This window comes from Sinocyclocheilus grahami, unplaced genomic scaffold (genome assembly GCF_001515645.1).
Source record: "Sinocyclocheilus grahami isolate Dianchi unplaced genomic scaffold, SAMN03320097.WGS_v1.1 scaffold26.1, whole genome shotgun sequence".
NCBI lineage: Eukaryota > Metazoa > Chordata > Actinopteri > Cypriniformes > Cyprinidae > Sinocyclocheilus > Sinocyclocheilus grahami.
In genome coordinates, this window is record NW_015505205.1 from 967152 (window position 1) to 985423 (window position 18272).

Here is an 18272-nt window from a genome sequence, read left to right on the forward strand (position 1 = left end):
TTAATTTTCATTTCGGCTTGGGGTTTGCAGTCATTGGTCCGAATAGTGGGAAAGGTATTTTTTCGATATGACGAATCATAAAACATGAGGGTAGACGTAGAGGGTAGATGCCCATAGCCAAACCTGTTTGTGTTGCTCACTGGAGAGAAGAGATAAGACTGTTTAATTGCACTTTTTGTAATCTTCGCTCCCACTGTCTAATTTCTAGCTATGAGAAACCAGGCTGTTGACACGTCATTCTCCAAAAAGGCAAGATAAATATTTCATCCACAAAGACAACAGATGCCTTGTTTTCAAAAGATTGATCTGTTGTATCATGCAGCACAGCAATAAAATGATGCAAAGAGCTATGACTGCTGCAACCTCAAATGAAACATGAAATGATAGGGATATTTCTGGAATTTCACACACTGACAGAAACCATAATCACCTACACAAATGCAAACCAGCCCACATGTCCAGAAGACAGTGGCATAAGTGACTCTATGTAATGCTCCACTGCGGTAAATGCAAAACACCATTATCAAGCCCTCCGGCATCAGACGACAGTCCTCTAATGCACCTGGCTCAGCATAATCACTTAACATCAGGGCTAAACACACACACACACACACAGACTATACCATCACTGTGATGAATCAACTCAGAGACATGGAACACATTTCTTCCTCCACTAAACATAAGATAGAATACATTTTTCAGATCTGTCATACTGAGACTTGATTTGAAATTGTCGTACCGCTATCTCACGCTATGCGGTTTCACAAGGCCAGTTCATCTTTGAGGACAATGGCCAAACCATCCTCTGCTGGAAAGTGGTAGCTTTGAGCATCCCTAAGTCTGTATATGAAGTCAGATCAGATGTTTAGTCAGATAAAGTACACCACTATGGGACAAGACTGGCCAAGACTACAAAACAGCAACAAAAATGCTTGGAGATTTTCCTGCAAAGAAAATATTAAGCTATGAATTTATTTACATTCAGTACAAAGAATCATCTGACCCATTCATTATGTTTGGGATCTATGCTTTAGTCTTTATACACTTTGTATAATTACCAACCAAATCCACTAATATATCATATCTCCATCCCACTGACATCTGAAAATGTGACCACCACATTATGTCTCTGTATAAATAATTCTGAAAATATAAATAGAGGAAAACACATGTGATGATGTGTTGGGAATTGTCATGAGCACCCATCAAGTAAAATATTTTTGAGAAATAAAAAAATCGATTTTGTTTTAAAAAAGAAACAATTAAAAAAAACATAAATTAGTCATATGAAATGCTGCAAGTAAATGTAGGCATCACATAATTATATTTAAAAATATATTTATTATACATATTAATATTTTATTCTTAATATTGTTAATATAGCTTTTTATTATATAAATTATAGATATGTGACCCTGGACCACAAAACCAGTCATAAGAGTCAATTTTTCTAAATAAGCTGAATAAATAAGCTTTCCATTGATGTATGGTTTGTTAGGATAGGACAATATTTGGCCAAGATAGCTAATCAAAAATTAAGTTTTAATATATTTACAGTGGGAAATTTACAAAATATCTTAATGGAACATGATCTTTACTTAATATCCTAATGATTTTTGGCATAAAAGAAAAATCTATAATTTTGACCCATACAATGTATTTTTGGCTATTGCTACAAATATACCCCAGTGACTTAAGACATTTTTCTGGAGTGCCTCCTCAAACTTTTCAATCATTTTAAATTAAAAGATAAAAGCTTTTTTGAGAGTACTTGAGGGCAGAAACAAACAGATCATCTGAACCTGTGGAGTGCAGCTCTGCAGTGAACCGAATGCTAATGGTGGAAGCCCATCTGCCCCCATCACACATTATTGGATTTAATTCTTTAGATGAATATAGCTTTGGATGGCTGCAATCATAACTCTTGTTTATTTCCATACATCAATCAGGACAGAAGCAAAAGAGATCAACCTCCCTGATTATCAATGTCAATTCTGTCTATTAAAATGGAATAAATGCATTACGGACACTACGACATTGGCTAATCATTCTCGTGGATATCTTATAGTAACTTTTGGGTGCTACCAGGCAGCAAATGAACTCATTATCCAAAACCTAGACCCTTCGATAAGGAAGAAAGGCAGGATAAATAGTGGAAGTATGGCATCTCTCTCCTCGATGTGCAGCCATCTGCTGTGCTTATTGTTGGGTCTGCTTTAAACTGCATTAGATAACTCTTGTCAGAGCTAATTGGCTCATAAGGGTCCCTAATTAGGGAGATGGGCATGTTTGTAAGCATTGGACTCTACAGAGCTGTTTCATGTGGCTGTCAAGGCTTTATATGTACTTCTCAGAGCATCTAATCAAATTCCATGTGAAGGAAAAACCCCAAAACAGAAAAGGGAGAACAGATTTACCACAGTGTAAAGTCATACAATATATGATACAATGTCAAACAACTGAATTAATCAGCAGATACTTGACTATTTTGAAATTACAAGGACTCTGCCACAAAGCATACAATGCCCTTATCATGGTTACTGTATATTCTTGTGATGGAAAGCGCTTTATGCTTTATGTTTTGTGACATACCTCTCGTCGCCTGGAGGCCCAACAGGTCTGTTTGATCTTCCACACCACTGCAGCTACCAGCAACAGCGACAGAAAACAGCTGTGGGGTGACAAAAAGAAGGGATGGAAAGATTAAACACGATGTAGAAATTTCTGATATATATATATATCAACAAATCACTAGGGATGGGCGGTATGGCACTATATATCAAGCAACAGTAGAAATGTGCCAGCTGGTAAAGAATTTGCTGTACTATTTATAATATAATAGATTTCTGTGTAACTATCAGGGGTTTATCCAATTACAATTTAATGTTGGAGCAAGCCGTTGGCTTTACTGATCTGAGCCTTTTAATTGATATTTAACAGATGCTTTGATGTATTGGTGAAAAAAAAAAAGTCAGAGATTGCAATGGACAGCTAACAGAAAAGGAACTAGGAGATTCAAACGATGCAATGAAGATGACACATTCCCCTTAGGCCAGATGAGTTTTCTTCAGTCTCATAAAGGACCACTGACATCAACCAGACCATATGAGACAAAAATGTCACTGTCATCCCCCTGATGATTTAATTTTCTGCCAATTGAGCAACCATTTTTAGTCTTCCTGGCATCCCTGACTGTCTCATTGCAGTGAGAGTAGGATCCAAAGGACGATCGTATGGTATGACACACCCCTCTTACAATCGATGCTTAGTCAAACTCGTAGTCAAATCACTCCGCGTTACAGTTTGCTGACTCACTGAGCTCCATGTAAATGAGCAAATGTCTGGGAACTTAAAGGGGTCATATGATGCGATTTCAAGTTTTCCTTTCTCTTTGGAGTGTTACAAGCTGATTGTGCATAGATAAGATCCCTGAAGTTGCAAAGACTTAAGCCTCAAAACCAAAGAGATATTCTTTATCAAAGTTAAGACTCTGCCACGCCCCCCCTAAAACGGCTCGTTCTAACACGCCCCCACATATCTACCTCACTATGTGGAAATCAAATCATTTGAAGGACATTTTTGGTGATTTCACAGATGCAGACATCAAGAGGCACGTCCCCTGTCTCATCTGAATGAAGTAATCTACGTGCAGAATGGATAAAAAGAGACAGTTACAGCAAACCTGGGAGGGGAGGTACTCTTGTCGAACCCTGAAGACTGAACAGCATGCGCTAGATATTAAATAAAAGCAAATGGATTGCAGGAATTGAACCAAATGAATCATCTTGCATTTAACAAAGAGACTGTTAAAAGCCATTCACGGCGTGGAAATGCATTTTCGCTATTGCTCATGGTAACCACTCTAATTTCAGGTTGCACACTGACAAGTTCTCAATCAGTGATACATTTCTGACACCCCCCTGCAGAGCCCTTTTTACAGAGAGGGTCATTTTTTAGATTATAATAACTGGAAAGATTATATTATAAGGAAAGTAATATAACAGGTTTGTATGTTAGGCAGCATCTGTGGCAGTTTTGGTCTATTTCCACTTTTAATGTGTTGTATTTCGGAGAAGCGGTTCATAATTCAGGGGGAGATGTGTGGAGAGATATACCTTGTCAGCGACCATCTCTCTAGCTGTACTGGTAATTGAACAGAATCTGCCTGAGGCTAGTCTTGATTCCAGCTGTCATGAGTTTGGCTATCTGACTCGGTGGGATAAAAGCACAAATCACATTGATGAAATCAGGAAACCGCTCATTGGAGGAAAACACTCGACTGGCAGCACAAATCCTGCCTACTGGTAACTCCCATACAACGATGCCTAAATATTCGTTTGTTTTTTGAAAAAGTGACACTTTCTGAGGGAAAGATACAGTACATACACACAACCAGTGGCATAACTTTGCTTTGAAAAGTGGTGGGGACACCGCGCAACTATTTTACAAGTTTTTTATTTAATAACCTAATTTACTTGGGGACTGGGTTTAGAGTTGGACAAACTTAATTTTTGCTTTTCAAAAATACATCGACCAGTGGTGGCGCCAGAAAATTTTGAACGCAAGTGCTGAGGGGGTGCTAGATCATTGACAGAGGGAGCTATGGCAATTCAGGGCTCCAGACTCATTCTTCCCACTGGTCGCTCTTTTGCTATTAACTTTCTTAGGTGGTTGCACTAGCACGTTTTGTATTTTGTTTTTTTTGCACTACAACATGCTATTAATCAATGCATGCTGACGAACTTTTATCGTAGTTTATAGTTATATGGAAACGAAAGTAGTAAACATTCAACCCATTCTTTTTCATCAGTAGTATTATTTGTGATTTGAATTTTGTGAACGGGAGTTCCTCTTTTGCCATGTTATAAGCCAGGCTTCAGTTGCTTTCACTTTCGATTTCACGATCTTGTCAGGTTTTACAATAAAATATAATAGTCTGTATAGCTTACATCTATACACCTTTCATCTTTTAAGACTAAAAAAAAGATGGATTCATTATTTTTAATTAAAATGCACAACAACAATAAAACAGATTCAATGACAAACTAGCTTACAAAACGTTATTAACAAAAACGAATAAGATGAGGCATGGCACAGGCCTACACGCTGTATTAGGCTATATAATGACTAATAAATGACAGAACGTTTAGCAAACACTGAGGAATCAAAAAAAAAGAAAGAGAGAGAGAGAGAGAGAGAGAGAGCGCGAGAGAGCCTCCATAGCATAACGTGAGGTAAACAGCAAAGATAAGCTTTTCAAAATGAAAACAAAACAAGAAGAGAAGTAAAACTAAACTTGCTGCCAGTGACACTGCTTGCATGTTTTTTTCCCCCACAAGAATACCAACATGCTCACCTTCTCTGGTTTCAGAAGCGGTCTTTTACTTGACTTAAGTGTGAAAACCATCAATATTCGCGTCATTTTTGCTAAGCGCACCTTCTGCAATTAATAGTAAATATAACCAAAACAGGTTATTATAATTTTTATATGAATAATAAAATAAATATAAGGAAAACTAGCCCACTCGATTTTGTAATATTCTTTCATTTTGTAGTCCGTATAAAAGGTGCATTTCTATTAAAGGCACGTCCATGTGGAGATGGCGAGTCGGCGTCGGCATTCGGCAACCTCATCTTTGCACCCGACACTGTCTCAGAAAGCACTAGTTTATTAATAAATAATTAAAATGTCTTCTTTTCCCCCCGACACGTTCATAATCACTTTGCCGGTGCTTTGAGGCAATTGCTTTATGCGCGAGCTTAAGCTCTAGCCTAATACGTATGCCTATAGGCTATATTGAAGTATGGTTAATATATTATTATATTAATCAATTTAATATAACATGCGACTAGTTGACTAGAAAAATCTTTAGTAACGGGCAGGCCTACTTAGCACAAGGAAGCTCTCCATTTTTAAAATAAAATGCTATAGCCTAATGACATTACGAAAAGTGTGACAGCTGCAAATCACGTCGTTATTGCACTGCACGAGTTATGCATGCGTAAGGAGTCAAATGTTGTTGTTGTTGTTTTTATCACACTAATTAGATTATGAAGAATGATTTGTTGATCTTGTTTTCCCTTTAATACATACCTTCGGCAATATATTTTTCAATTACTTTCAAAAAGTGGTAGGGACAATATCGACCCTGGCAAAAAGTGGTGGGGACATGTCCCACCCGCAAATTACGCCTATGCACACAACGGTCCACTAAGTTTGGGGTTGGCAATTTACCTAGGGTGCATTTATTTGATCATAAAATACAGTAAAAACAGCAATGTTTTGAAATACTATTACGATGTAAAATAACTGCTTTCTATTTTAATACATTTTAAAATGTGATGTATTCCTGTGATAGCAAAGCTGAATTTTCAGCAGACATTACTCCAGTCTTCAGGGTCACATGATCCTTCAGAAATCATTCTAATATTCTGACTTTAACCGAGATATTCTAATATAACTGACTTCAAAATATTAAATGGTAGTGTACGTGGGGGTGAACACTATTATGGATGAACACTTTAAAAAAAGAAGAAAAATCATTGTTTGACACTTTATCCTATTTGTCATGGCACATTTTCCACAGCAATTCACAAGGTTAAAACAAGTAATCTGGCAAGTACACAACCATTTGAAATCAACTATGCTTCTTCTCACCTATTGCTTCTAGATGTCAAGGGAAGGCGCGCTGAAGCTGGGGCAATTTCCTGTATGATGCGTGAGCATCATACATACAACAGCATGTGAACTTCCCAGATGACAGAACGGTTTTCAACGCCTGACAGTTTCTCATTCACCTCAAAAGACTGTTCTTTCTTCACCTATATTTGAATAAATGATGTTGGTGAACAGATGCTTTTGAAGGTGCTTCTGAAGGTACGTTTGAATTTAGCAGACTGCTAGGAGGAAATGCCAAGCTTCTATTACAAACATTTTCTAATGTCGGTAAAGTAACGGATTAATGGAAGCATGCTTGTGCTGCAAGTGTTGATGACTACACACACTAAGGCAAGCTTGAAGTTAACTAGTTAAACTGATTGCCCAGGCAGTCAGAAACAAGCGAGCTGTATAACATGACTGTTTGGAGCACAAGTTGACCCCGTGTCAGAGTGCATCAGTGTTTGACACCAGCTTCCAGAGGGGGTGTCTAATCCAGGACAATGATCTGAATCCAGGACAAGCACCAGAGGGTGCAGCAGCACCAAGAGATTGACCATTCAGAAAGAGAAAGATGCCCTCTACAACCAAATCTAATAAGACATAATGGGAACAGGTGTGCATTTAATGACAAATCAAGAAATTGCACAGAAATTAACAAATCAGGATGACAGATCTACCTTGTGGCAATGACACCTCGTACAAATGAGGGGGCAGAGCAGTTTTGCATGAAGCATTGCGTGGTAGCAACAGTTCATTTTCAGTTGTATTTTGTCTAATCTTGTGCAGCCAAAACCAAAAATGCTGTCATTGCTTACTCACCCTCAATTTGTTCCATTTCAATATGAATTTATTTCTGCTGTGCTGCTTAAGAAGGAGACATTCTGAAGAAAATGCTGGTTGTATTTTTTTCCAAGAAAAGTGCTGGTTGTATGCAATTACGGTGCTGAAAGGTGTTTTCAAGTTTCAAAAAAGACACAAATGCAACATTAATGTGGTTCATTGTATTATGTGGTGTGCATTATATTCTGAAGTCATATAATAGCTTTATATGAGAATCAGACCTAGATTGAAGTCATTATTAAAATTATTTCTCTCCATGAGTCAATACAACGTTTAAATCCATTTTGTAAACCAACTCAAGAAATGTATTGAAATTATTTGACCCTCAACAAGTATTTTTTCCCAAATCGGACATTGTTATGTAATGTGGTGCCAAAAAAAGCTAGGCTGGATGTCAAGATTTTCAATCAACTTTAATTTCCCACTACTTAGGTAATACATTTCTTTAAAAGACTTGGAATATACAGTAAAGATAAACAGACACATTTACCATCGCTCTGAGAAAATTAGCAGGCGAAATCCAGTCATTTCAGAAGGAATCCTCAAAATGGGGAGTTTTGCATGAGGGTAAAATTGGTGACGCAAATTTACCGCGTTTATCAACAGAAAGCTGCTTGGTTTGAAAGTGACTTCTACGTAAGAGATGCTTAAAGGGATCATTCACCCAAAAATGAAAATTCAGTCATTAATTACTCGCCCTCATGTCATTCCAAACCCTTTGTTCATCTTCGGAACACAAATTAAGATACTTTTGATGTAATCTGAGAGCTTTCTCCACGTTCAAGGCCCAGAAAGGTAGTAAGGAAATTGTTAATGTGATTCAACAGCAATGTTCTTTGTGCACAAAAAGTTTCATAACACTGCGGATGAACCACTGATGTCACAGACTATTTTAATGATATTCTTACTACTGTTCTGGACCTTGAATTTGGTAGTTGCATTGCTGTCTATGAAGGGTCAGAAAGCTCTCAGATTTCATCAAAAATATCTTAATTTGTGTTTCGAAGATGAACGAAGGTCTTATGGGTTTGGAACGACATGAGGGTGAGTAATTAATGACAATTTTAATTTTTGGGGGAACTATCCCTTTAATGAATTGCTACAATAATGACTATGGATCTTTTTCTCATGACATTTCGCCATTTTGACTGCAATTCTATCAAAGTGCACTACATCAGATCATATAGGACTTTAGTTGAATACGGTAGTGTAAGCAATAGGGCTGTCAAAAAAAAATTCGAATTTCGAATATTCGTCGAATTTAACAAAAAAATCCGCATTCTAATGCAAAAACGTTGCATTCGAAATTAAGGTCTGCGTCAGCCGTCAGGCAGCCTTATCAGTGGCCCACGAGATGCGATGACGATGTATGTGTCATTGATTGCATTTGAATGCTTTTGTTAGCCTATCCAGTTGAACCAACTAGATGCGGCGCTGCTACGTTGTTCATTCATATATTGTGGAAAACGAGAGCATCAGTGTGGAGAAGATGCTGTTTACGTCAAAACTGAAACCAAGCCGTTCATACAGAAAGCATAATTATCACATTTTCTAGAGGGACATCTATCAGCGTTGTACTCGCGTCTCGCAGAGAGCGGCATGTTTAGAAAGCCATGTAAAATTAATGCAAAGTTCAACTTTTAAATAACATGTCTAAAGACGTTATGGCAGTTCTCCCCCATCCCACTGTATTTCATGTTTTTAAATGAAGAAAGTAGCCTATTCTTTGTGATTGGTTTTCGGTCCTTTGTATTAAACTATACATACATGCATGGTGCTGTTTTTTTTCTTCTAATTGTTCAAGCAACTTTATTAATTATATATGGTTTATAAACATTATTTTAAACATTATGCACTTTTTTTCAAAGATAGTCGTGTTAAAGATAGTTATTACGCTTTGAAGAAACGTGCATAATATTTTGCTCGATGCGCCCTCTTGTGGCCTCAGGAGAGAAGCCAAAAGCTTTTTCCCCCTAAGTGAAATTATGCCTTTTAAATTCCAATATAATTCGAATTTTGATAAGTAGATAATTCTAATTTAGTTTTTCAGTCATTTTGACAGCCCTAGTAAGCAAGAAGGTAAAGCTGAACAAGTGTTAATTTTGACAGGCATTTTTTATTTAGTCTTGGTCTTTATCTTGAGACGAAAATGCTTAATAGTCTTAGTCACATTTTAGTCATTTGAGTCTTTCATAGTTTTAGTCGACGAAAGGTCATTGCATTTTTGTCAACTTTTCGTCAAACTGCAGTTACCAACATTTATTTTGGTAGCTATTTTATATGTAGTTTTCAAACAAAAATAGTAATTAATTATTCTCTCTTTAGACCAAATCAATTAAGCTTATGAGACATTTGAATCAAGGATTGAATTTGGAAAAACTTGAATAAATGATGACAATTTTCATTTTTGGGTGAACTATCCCTTTAACAGTAGTGAAAAGGGAGCAACTATAAAAATAATAGTTGTTCATGTATAATATAGACAATATATATAATTTTTGAAAAAGAACCACAATAAGACACATATGAAAGAGATGCAAATTAAACAAATTTTTCAGATACAGTAGGTTTACTTAACGTGTACATTTATTTAACATCTTTTGTTGGTTAACATTAATGACACAAATAGGTACTTAATTACTTAGGTACTTAGGTACTTAACATGCCTTCTGTCCCTAAAACAGAAGGCATGCATGTAATACTGACACGCGTTCAGTTTTCACCCACCTGTTTACATTCACTTAATCCATAACCGACTGTATTTACGTGAGATACTATACACGATAGACATTTGGACAGCTGTGTGTGTATTTGAGCACTGAGAACTGATCGCGCGCTGTATATGAGAACTGAAGAAGTGGAGCGTGTGCGAGAGAAAGCACTTCTATCAGCGCGATTCCGCCTATCCTAGTTAATTGACAACAAATTGTGACTCCCGGGAAAAACAGGACGTCTGGTCACCTTATCCCTAACCCTTCGGGTGCTGAGGCCATTGTTTCAGATGCATACTGAGAACAATACATATGCGAACACCCCTTATCCGATTGCAATCCAATGACAGGGACGCACATTTTGAAGGACAAGACAGTAGCCTATAGGATGTATTTTGAATGTCAGGTAGTCCTCAAATAACATCATAGTCCCGTCTCATCTTGTTAACGAAGACACGGCATAAATTTCGCCATAGTTTTTATCATCATATATTAGTTTTAGCTCGTCAACGTCTCGTCTTAGTCACAGAAAAAAATTTCTTTAACGAATATTTTTCGTCCTCATCTTTGTTGACGAAGTTAACACTGAGCTGAAGGACATTGAATGTAATTGGGTCTCATTTCCTCTTGGCCTAAAGAGCTCTCTCAGCACTGACTCATTACTCCAAAAGAGAAAAGGCAAGGGACACATCATGTGCTGAGGAATCCAACACAGGCAGGCTGTCACTAAATGATTCTACATCAGCTTAACAGCTGAAAGATGCTGTCACGATCAACTTATGTTATATCACACACCTTTGAAACGGCAAGCACTCACCTGAAAAATGTTACAAAGAACTGCACCAGGTCCATAATGCTGTTGTGCTGAGAGAAGGCGATCTGTGAGGGGACAAAAGCAAAAGTGAGATAAATGATGGGGTGACAGGTTACCAAAGAACAGCTCTTTACATGAAAAGATGATGAAGACATTTGCTTGCGGCTAGGGTCCTTCACAAGAGATAATGTCATGACAGATTTTTTTGCTTGAGGGGTCATCATGTACATAATTTTTTCTTCTTCCTCGTCCCCTCTAATTGCTAAATGGAGGCAATGATGGCTGCTCATGGCTACCTGAGCTGACATCCCTCAGGCATTACCCACATGCCAAACGTCTGCCTTCTGGGATTGTGGTTTACATTAGACTTAAATGCACAGGTGTAGCTCAACCTGGCTAGGAATGGACATAATGACACTGTTGGATAAAAGTTTGTAATTACATGTTCAAATTGGCTAAATTTTTGCACACGGGGATTAAAAGGTTATTTCACCCAAAAATTGTCATCATTTATTCACATATTTATTCATACAAGTTTGGAACAAAATGAGGTGAGTAAATTATGACAGAAGTTTCATTTTTGGAGTAAACCCTTTCAGGACAGCTTTAAGATTATGTCACTTGAAGTACAGTTGTGCCCAAAATTATTCATACCCTTGGTAAATATGATCAAAGAAGGCTGTGAAAATAAACCCGCATTGTTTATCCACTTGATCTTTCATTCAAATTTTTTTTTTAAATCTAACCTTTAATAACCTTTTATAAAAGTGAAAGTGGGGGAGAACCACATTATGAAATAAATATTTTTCTCTAATACAGTAGGAGGACGTGTCTCTATATCGTCCTAATGCATGGTGAGGAGGACAGTTTGAGTTGCCAAAGACTCCAAGGATCACAGCTGGAGAACTGCAGAAAATTGTTGAGTCTTGGGGTCAGAAAGCCTCAAAAAAAAAAAAAAGCAATGTTGTTTGGGAGGGTTTCAAGAAAAAACGATAAAAGAAAACGCTCTCATCCAAAAACAAAACATATATATTTGCTAGAATGACAACTGGAACTTTAAACGGGACTGGGTTCAATGGTCAGATGAAACTAAAAAAAAAATTTGCTTTTAAGCAGCAAACACTCAAAACTCAACAAAACTCAAGATGGGTTTAGTGCACACAGAGATTAAAAAAAAAAGTACCCCATGTGTGCAATGAAATATACTGCTGGATCTTTAATGTTGTGGGCCTATTTTTCTGCCAGAGATCCTGGATATACTGTTCAGATAGATGGCATAATGGATTCTATAAAATACCAATGGATAAAAAATTTAAAACTGACTGTCCATGCTAGAAATCTTATAATGGGCCATGGTTGGATCTTCCAACAGGACAGTCATCCACAAACAAACATCAAAATCAAAACAAAAATGGGTCACTAAGAACAAAACCAGGCTTCTGCCCTGGCCAACCCAGTTCCCTGAGCTGAACCCTATAAAAAATGAGTGTGGTGAACTGAAGAGTAGAAGCATCAACATGCAGCTGGAAATCTGAAGTGACTGGAGAGATTCTGTATGAAAGAATGGTCTCTGATCTCCTGTCAGATGTTCTCTAAACTCTTCAGGCATTAAAGGTGAAGACTCTGAGCTGTTCTCTTGGCAAAAGGAGGTTGCGAAAAGTATTGGATAAAAGGGTATGATTAATTGTGACCAATGTGTATTAGAGAAAAACATTTATTTCATAATGAGATTTATCTCCCATTTTAAATTCTTATTCTCCAATAAAAGGTTAGATTTTAGTACATTTTTAAAATAAAATATCTAAAGGACTGATGATACGGATTAATTTTCACAGCCTTCTTTGATCATATTTACCAAGGGTATGAATAATTTTGAGTACTGTACACTCTTAAAAATAAAGGTGCTTCACGATGCCATAGAAGAACCTTTTTGTCTAAATGATTCCATAAAGAACCTTTAACATCTGAAGAACCTTTCTGTTTCACAAAAGGTTCTTTGGGGCGAAAGAAGGTTCTTCAGATTATAAAAAGGTAAGAAAGAAATGGTTCTTTAAAGAACCTTTGACTGAATGGTTCTTTGTGGAACCAAAAATGGTTCTTCTATGGCATCGCTTGAAGAACCTTTTGAAGCACCTTTATTTTTAAGAGTGTATATCGGGGCCTTGAGAACATGTGATCCACTTTATATTAAGTGTCTTCAACTGCTATGTACTAACATTTAAATGAATAATTTGATACAGTGCACTTACACAGAAATACATGTTTTTGTACTTGCATTTAAAAAGATATCTGCATGTAAATTAATGTCTTTAGTTACATCTATAATTACACTGTTGACCCTAACCCTAATCCCACCCTTAAACCTAACCATATCACAAAACCGGTCCCTAACCTTAATCATAATCTACCTCAATAGCAGCAAACATGTTTTGTAATACAATATGAACATAAAGAGTACACTGTACCCAACAATTATTTTTTTGATGTACATACATAGTTAAAGACAACTAATATAAAGTGGGACCAGAATATGTTTTGTGCTGCTTACACCTCTCCTGAGATATTATTCTGGCCACTCAAATTGGTTCAGTCAATGATGTTTTATTCAGAGATTTCATATCGATATGCTCTATGACTCAGACGACAAGCTACATTTTTGGCTAAGTTTCAGAAGACACTTTGTTTGAATGAGACATCATGGGTTTGGCAGTGAATACTGCAGGGCCATTAACTAAGCATCAACACACTTTTGAAAAGTTGTTCAAGTGTTCACGGTGTCAAGAAAGTGTGTTCCCCAGCATCCCATAAGGCAAGGAAAATAACTACTTGGATAAATACCCAGCAACAATAAATGGATTAATGCTCTAAATGTACGAATTTGTAAGTCACCCTGACTCACCAGATGAATAATGCAACAATGGCAGAGCGGGGCAGGTCCTTTGGAGAGCCCATTCATTTCATTAAGCCGTTGTCACAGGAACATGACTAGGGCTAAAGACAGAGCTGGAGAATGCTTTAACACTCCATTAGGGCTGAACCATTTTTGTCCCCAAAGACAAGCAAGCAAGATGCTGGGATTGAAAAGAGCAGTTGTGCAGCAGCTCCACATGTGCTCGGGTAAGTCATTGCTCTCAGTGAGACCTTGTTGTGCCATAAATAATGATTTGGAAGCACTACATGGACAAGGCATTAACTCTACTAAATAAGGTCATTCAGACATTGTAAATCATATGAGAACATATACATATAAAATAATTATTGGTACTGCATATCTAGTATTTGTATTTAAAAAACAAATTCAGTATCAATATTTACATGTATGAGTGTGTCATAATGGCACATGACTAACAGGTTTGTATAGTGACAAAAACAGGTTCTAGTCTCCTACAGCAAGAACACTACAAGTTCTATCCTTATTGGTCTACCACCATTATCTTTATGACCCTCCAGCGCATTCATTATGCTGCGACTCAAGCGGTTTCTAACTTTTAGTAATTTTCATTTTAACCTATTCGAAATTCGAGCTTTAATACAATACATTCATTATCTTTTTTACGCACACTATATATAAAAAAAAAAAAAACACCATCTGTCAATAACATGAATTTGACTATAAATGAGTCTAGATCCTCCAGCTGAAAAAATCCCTTTATCATAGTTATTCTTATTTTCATTAAAGGTGACATATCATGAAAATCTGACTTTTCCAGGTTTTAAGTGCTATAATCAGGTCCCAAGGGCATCTACCAACCAAGGAACCGTGAAAAAGATTAACCCAGTAACAAGCGTCTGAGAAAACGAGAGCGTCTGATTTCGCTCCCTTGGTGACGTGGCAAAGGGATCTCATTATAATATTACCACCCCTTAATCTGTAAGTTTCCACCCACGGCGACGTTATTGTGTTTTCGTAGGCGACAACGGTGTACCAGTTCTAATGCCATGGCGAAAGTTTGAGCAAAACTTCCTAACTGTTCTGTCTTTGGCTCCACAGACAAGCACAGAACACTGTCCCAGCCTCAGAGGAGACAAGAGAGCAGTGGATTTATGGAGTTATTTACTGTATATTGCTGCTGCCACACAGATCTAAAATAAACGTGCAATTTATTTCCTAGCCGTTTACCTTCACAGACATAACCGACTGTTTTTTTGTAACTCATGAGTGTTTTTAACGTAAACTTGTGTGTGAATGAGAACTTAGTTTAGTACTCACATGCTGTGACAGCCGCTTTCTGTCCGTGTGCTTCGGATGTGTGCGCTCAGAAAACCGTATATCAGAAGTTTAAACTCATATGGTTTAAAACGCATGATTTCAGCACGATAAACATGATAATCAGAACCAAAACCGATGTTTTTAGCAGGTACGAGCTGTAATGGCACAGCTCTATTCTGGAAAAGGGGGCAGGGAGCAGCAGCTCATTTGCATTTACAGTGCCTTGCAAAAGTAATAATTTTTTCATTCATTTTTTTCACATTTTGTTATGTTGCTGCCTTATGTTAGACTGCTTTAAATTACATTTTTTCCACATCGATCTACACTCCATACACCATAATGGTAAAGCAAAAAACTTTTTTGCAAATTTATTAAAAATAAAAAACTTAAATGATTCCATTGCATAAGTACTCATACCCTTATCTGGGACAGTTGAAATTTAGCTCGGGAGCATTCATATTGCTTGTAGATATTACTACACTTCGAGTGAAGTTAACCTGTGGCAAATTCAATTGAATGGGTATGATTTGGAAAGGCACACACGTCTTAATAAAAGGTCTAACAGCTGATAATGCATATCAGAGCAAAACCAAAGCCCTGATGTCAAAAGAACTGCCTGTAGAGCTCAGAAACAGGTTTGCAGCAAAGACACTTCATTGAAGGGTCACAGAAGCATGTAGAGCTATTAACCTTAATGGAAGAAGTTTGAAACAACCAGGACTCTTCCTAGAGCTGGCCTCCTGGCCAAACTGAGCAATTGATGGAGAAGACCTCAATTCCAAGCATTATGTTTGAAGGAAACCAGCTCTGCTCATCACCTGCAAAGTACCATCCCAAAAGTAAAGTGTGCTGGCAGCAGCCTCATGCTGTGGGGCTGTATTTCAGTGGCAGGAACTGAGGGACTCATCAGAGTAGAAGAAAAGTTAAATGCACCAAAATATTGAGATAGCCTTAATAAAAACCTAGTCCAGAGCATTCAGAAACTCAGACTGGGCAGAAGGTTCACCTTCCAACAGGACAATGAACCTAAACACAGCAAGAGTGGCTTATAGACAACTCTGTGAATGTCCTTGAGTGGCCCAGCCACAGCCTGGGATCGAACCCAGTCGAATATTTCTGGAGAAATCTGAAAATGCCCCCATCCAACCTGACAGAGCTTGAGAGGTGAAGATGTGAGGAGAAGAATGGGAGGTAATTGCCAAATGATGACGAGAAAAGCTTGTCGCATCAAACAAAAAAGACTTGAGGCTGTAAAGGTGTTTCAGCTAAATATTTAGTTAAGGGTATGAATACTTTTTTTATTTTTAATAAATTTACGAAGTTGTGACAATTCTGTTTTTGCTTTGTCAGTATGGTGTATGGAGTGTAGATTGATGTGGGAAAAAAGTAATTTAAAGCAGTTTAACATAAGGCAGCAACATAACAAAACATAAAAAAATGAAGGGGTATGAATACTTTCGCAAGGCACTGTAAAGAGACAGGCCAGAAAAACAGCGTGTTTCTGCTTCCTCTCCAAATAGGCATTTTCAAAATGATATAATAAATTATCTGTGGAGTATTTTGAGCTGAAACTTCACAGACACATTCTGGGGACACCAGAGTTACATATTATAAAAAGGGGCATAATATGTCTCCTTTAATTATCATTCATTAGATCATTGTATAAATCTGATGGAATTGCTCATCATCCTGTAGACTGAAAAACCACTAACAAAGCATCTGAGATCTGGAGAGAACTGTCAGGAAAATTTTCCTAATGAGACACAAATATAAAGTGGAGAGAGGAAACTACTGTGAGAGTATCAAGCAGCTCTGCGTTGTACCTTAATTGTGAAATTTGTGTCCAAACCTAAAGTCTTCTATGATGATGCTGATGGTGATAATAATAATAATAATGATAACGAATATATATATATTACATAATAAAGCATCTTGGAGACATTGCCACAGTTCTTCTGGATTGAGTCTGTCTCAGTTTGTTCTTTTCTTCATGTCATTCCAGACAGACTGGATGATGATGAGATCAGATCTCTGGCTGTTGTCAGACTCCTTGTGCAAACAAAAATCTCACTGGATTATTACAATTAATGGCAAAGTAAATGTTTGGAAATGTAAACTGATATTTCCTACTGACACAATACAGCAAAAGATAGAAATAACTGACTTAAAACAATTTTTAGCTGGTGAAAATACTAGTGTTCTAATAATTTTGGCCACCACTGTAAATTGTATATAAATTGTTTTATATTTTTATATAAAATACAGTACATTCATATTTAATATACATTGAAAAATAATAATAGTAATACTAATAATAATAATAATAATAATAATAATAATAAGACTTATTATTATTACTTTTTGGATAATAAATTGAAAAGCAGTGTGAATCAGAGTAGCATAAACTGTGGCCTAATACATTGCACAGTGGAGTGTAAGCATATGCAGACAAACTAAGTTCATATTTCGCTGAGACCTTAGCATTTGCATCTAGTAACAAAGTTCATTTAAATGTACACAACAGCACTACAACAAATCCATTCAAATAAATTATTTTTGGTTCAAAAGGCTTAATTTATTGTGAATGTAACTACGTTCACTGAACAGTTGTGTTACGGATAGTAGCATTAAAGTAAAAAAAATAAAGCTTGCACATGCATTCCTGAAATGGATTATTTATCTTGTTCATACTGGCTTGACCTCACACCGACCCATGAGACAGTGAGACAGCAGTAATGTTTTGTCATATTGGGTTTCGTGCACAACGAAAGCACTTCAATTCTCCATATCTAATATCTGATGCTTTCAGAGAGGCCGGGGTCCTCATATGTGCATAGTTTCACAGTCCCAATTTCCTCAAGGAAGCCAATAAATGCTGATCACACTTTCTGATCATAAACATCAGAGGAGAGCGAGCTCACTGTGTCACAGGGGTCCATTTGATTTAATGATGCATCGCCATGGTAAATAAGTGACTCTGCTTTTGGGAAATCTAATAGAAAACTATTACTGCTTGAACACAGCTCAACTGAGATG

General features: G+C 37.0%; 1 protein-coding gene across 1 annotated transcript in view; it reads right to left on the reverse strand.

The window, feature by feature from the left end:
* Positions 1–18272, reverse strand: part of LOC107566689 (attractin-like protein 1) — a 93670-nt gene that overhangs the window by 29424 nt on the left and 45974 nt on the right. Inside the window, exons 26-27 of the mRNA XM_016252204.1 lie at positions 11030–11091; positions 2593–2671 (exon numbers count right to left, since the gene is read on the reverse strand). Coding sequence (XP_016107690.1) covers positions 2593–2671; positions 11030–11091 — 141 coding nt within the window. The remainder of the gene's footprint in view (positions 1–2592; positions 2672–11029; positions 11092–18272) is intronic.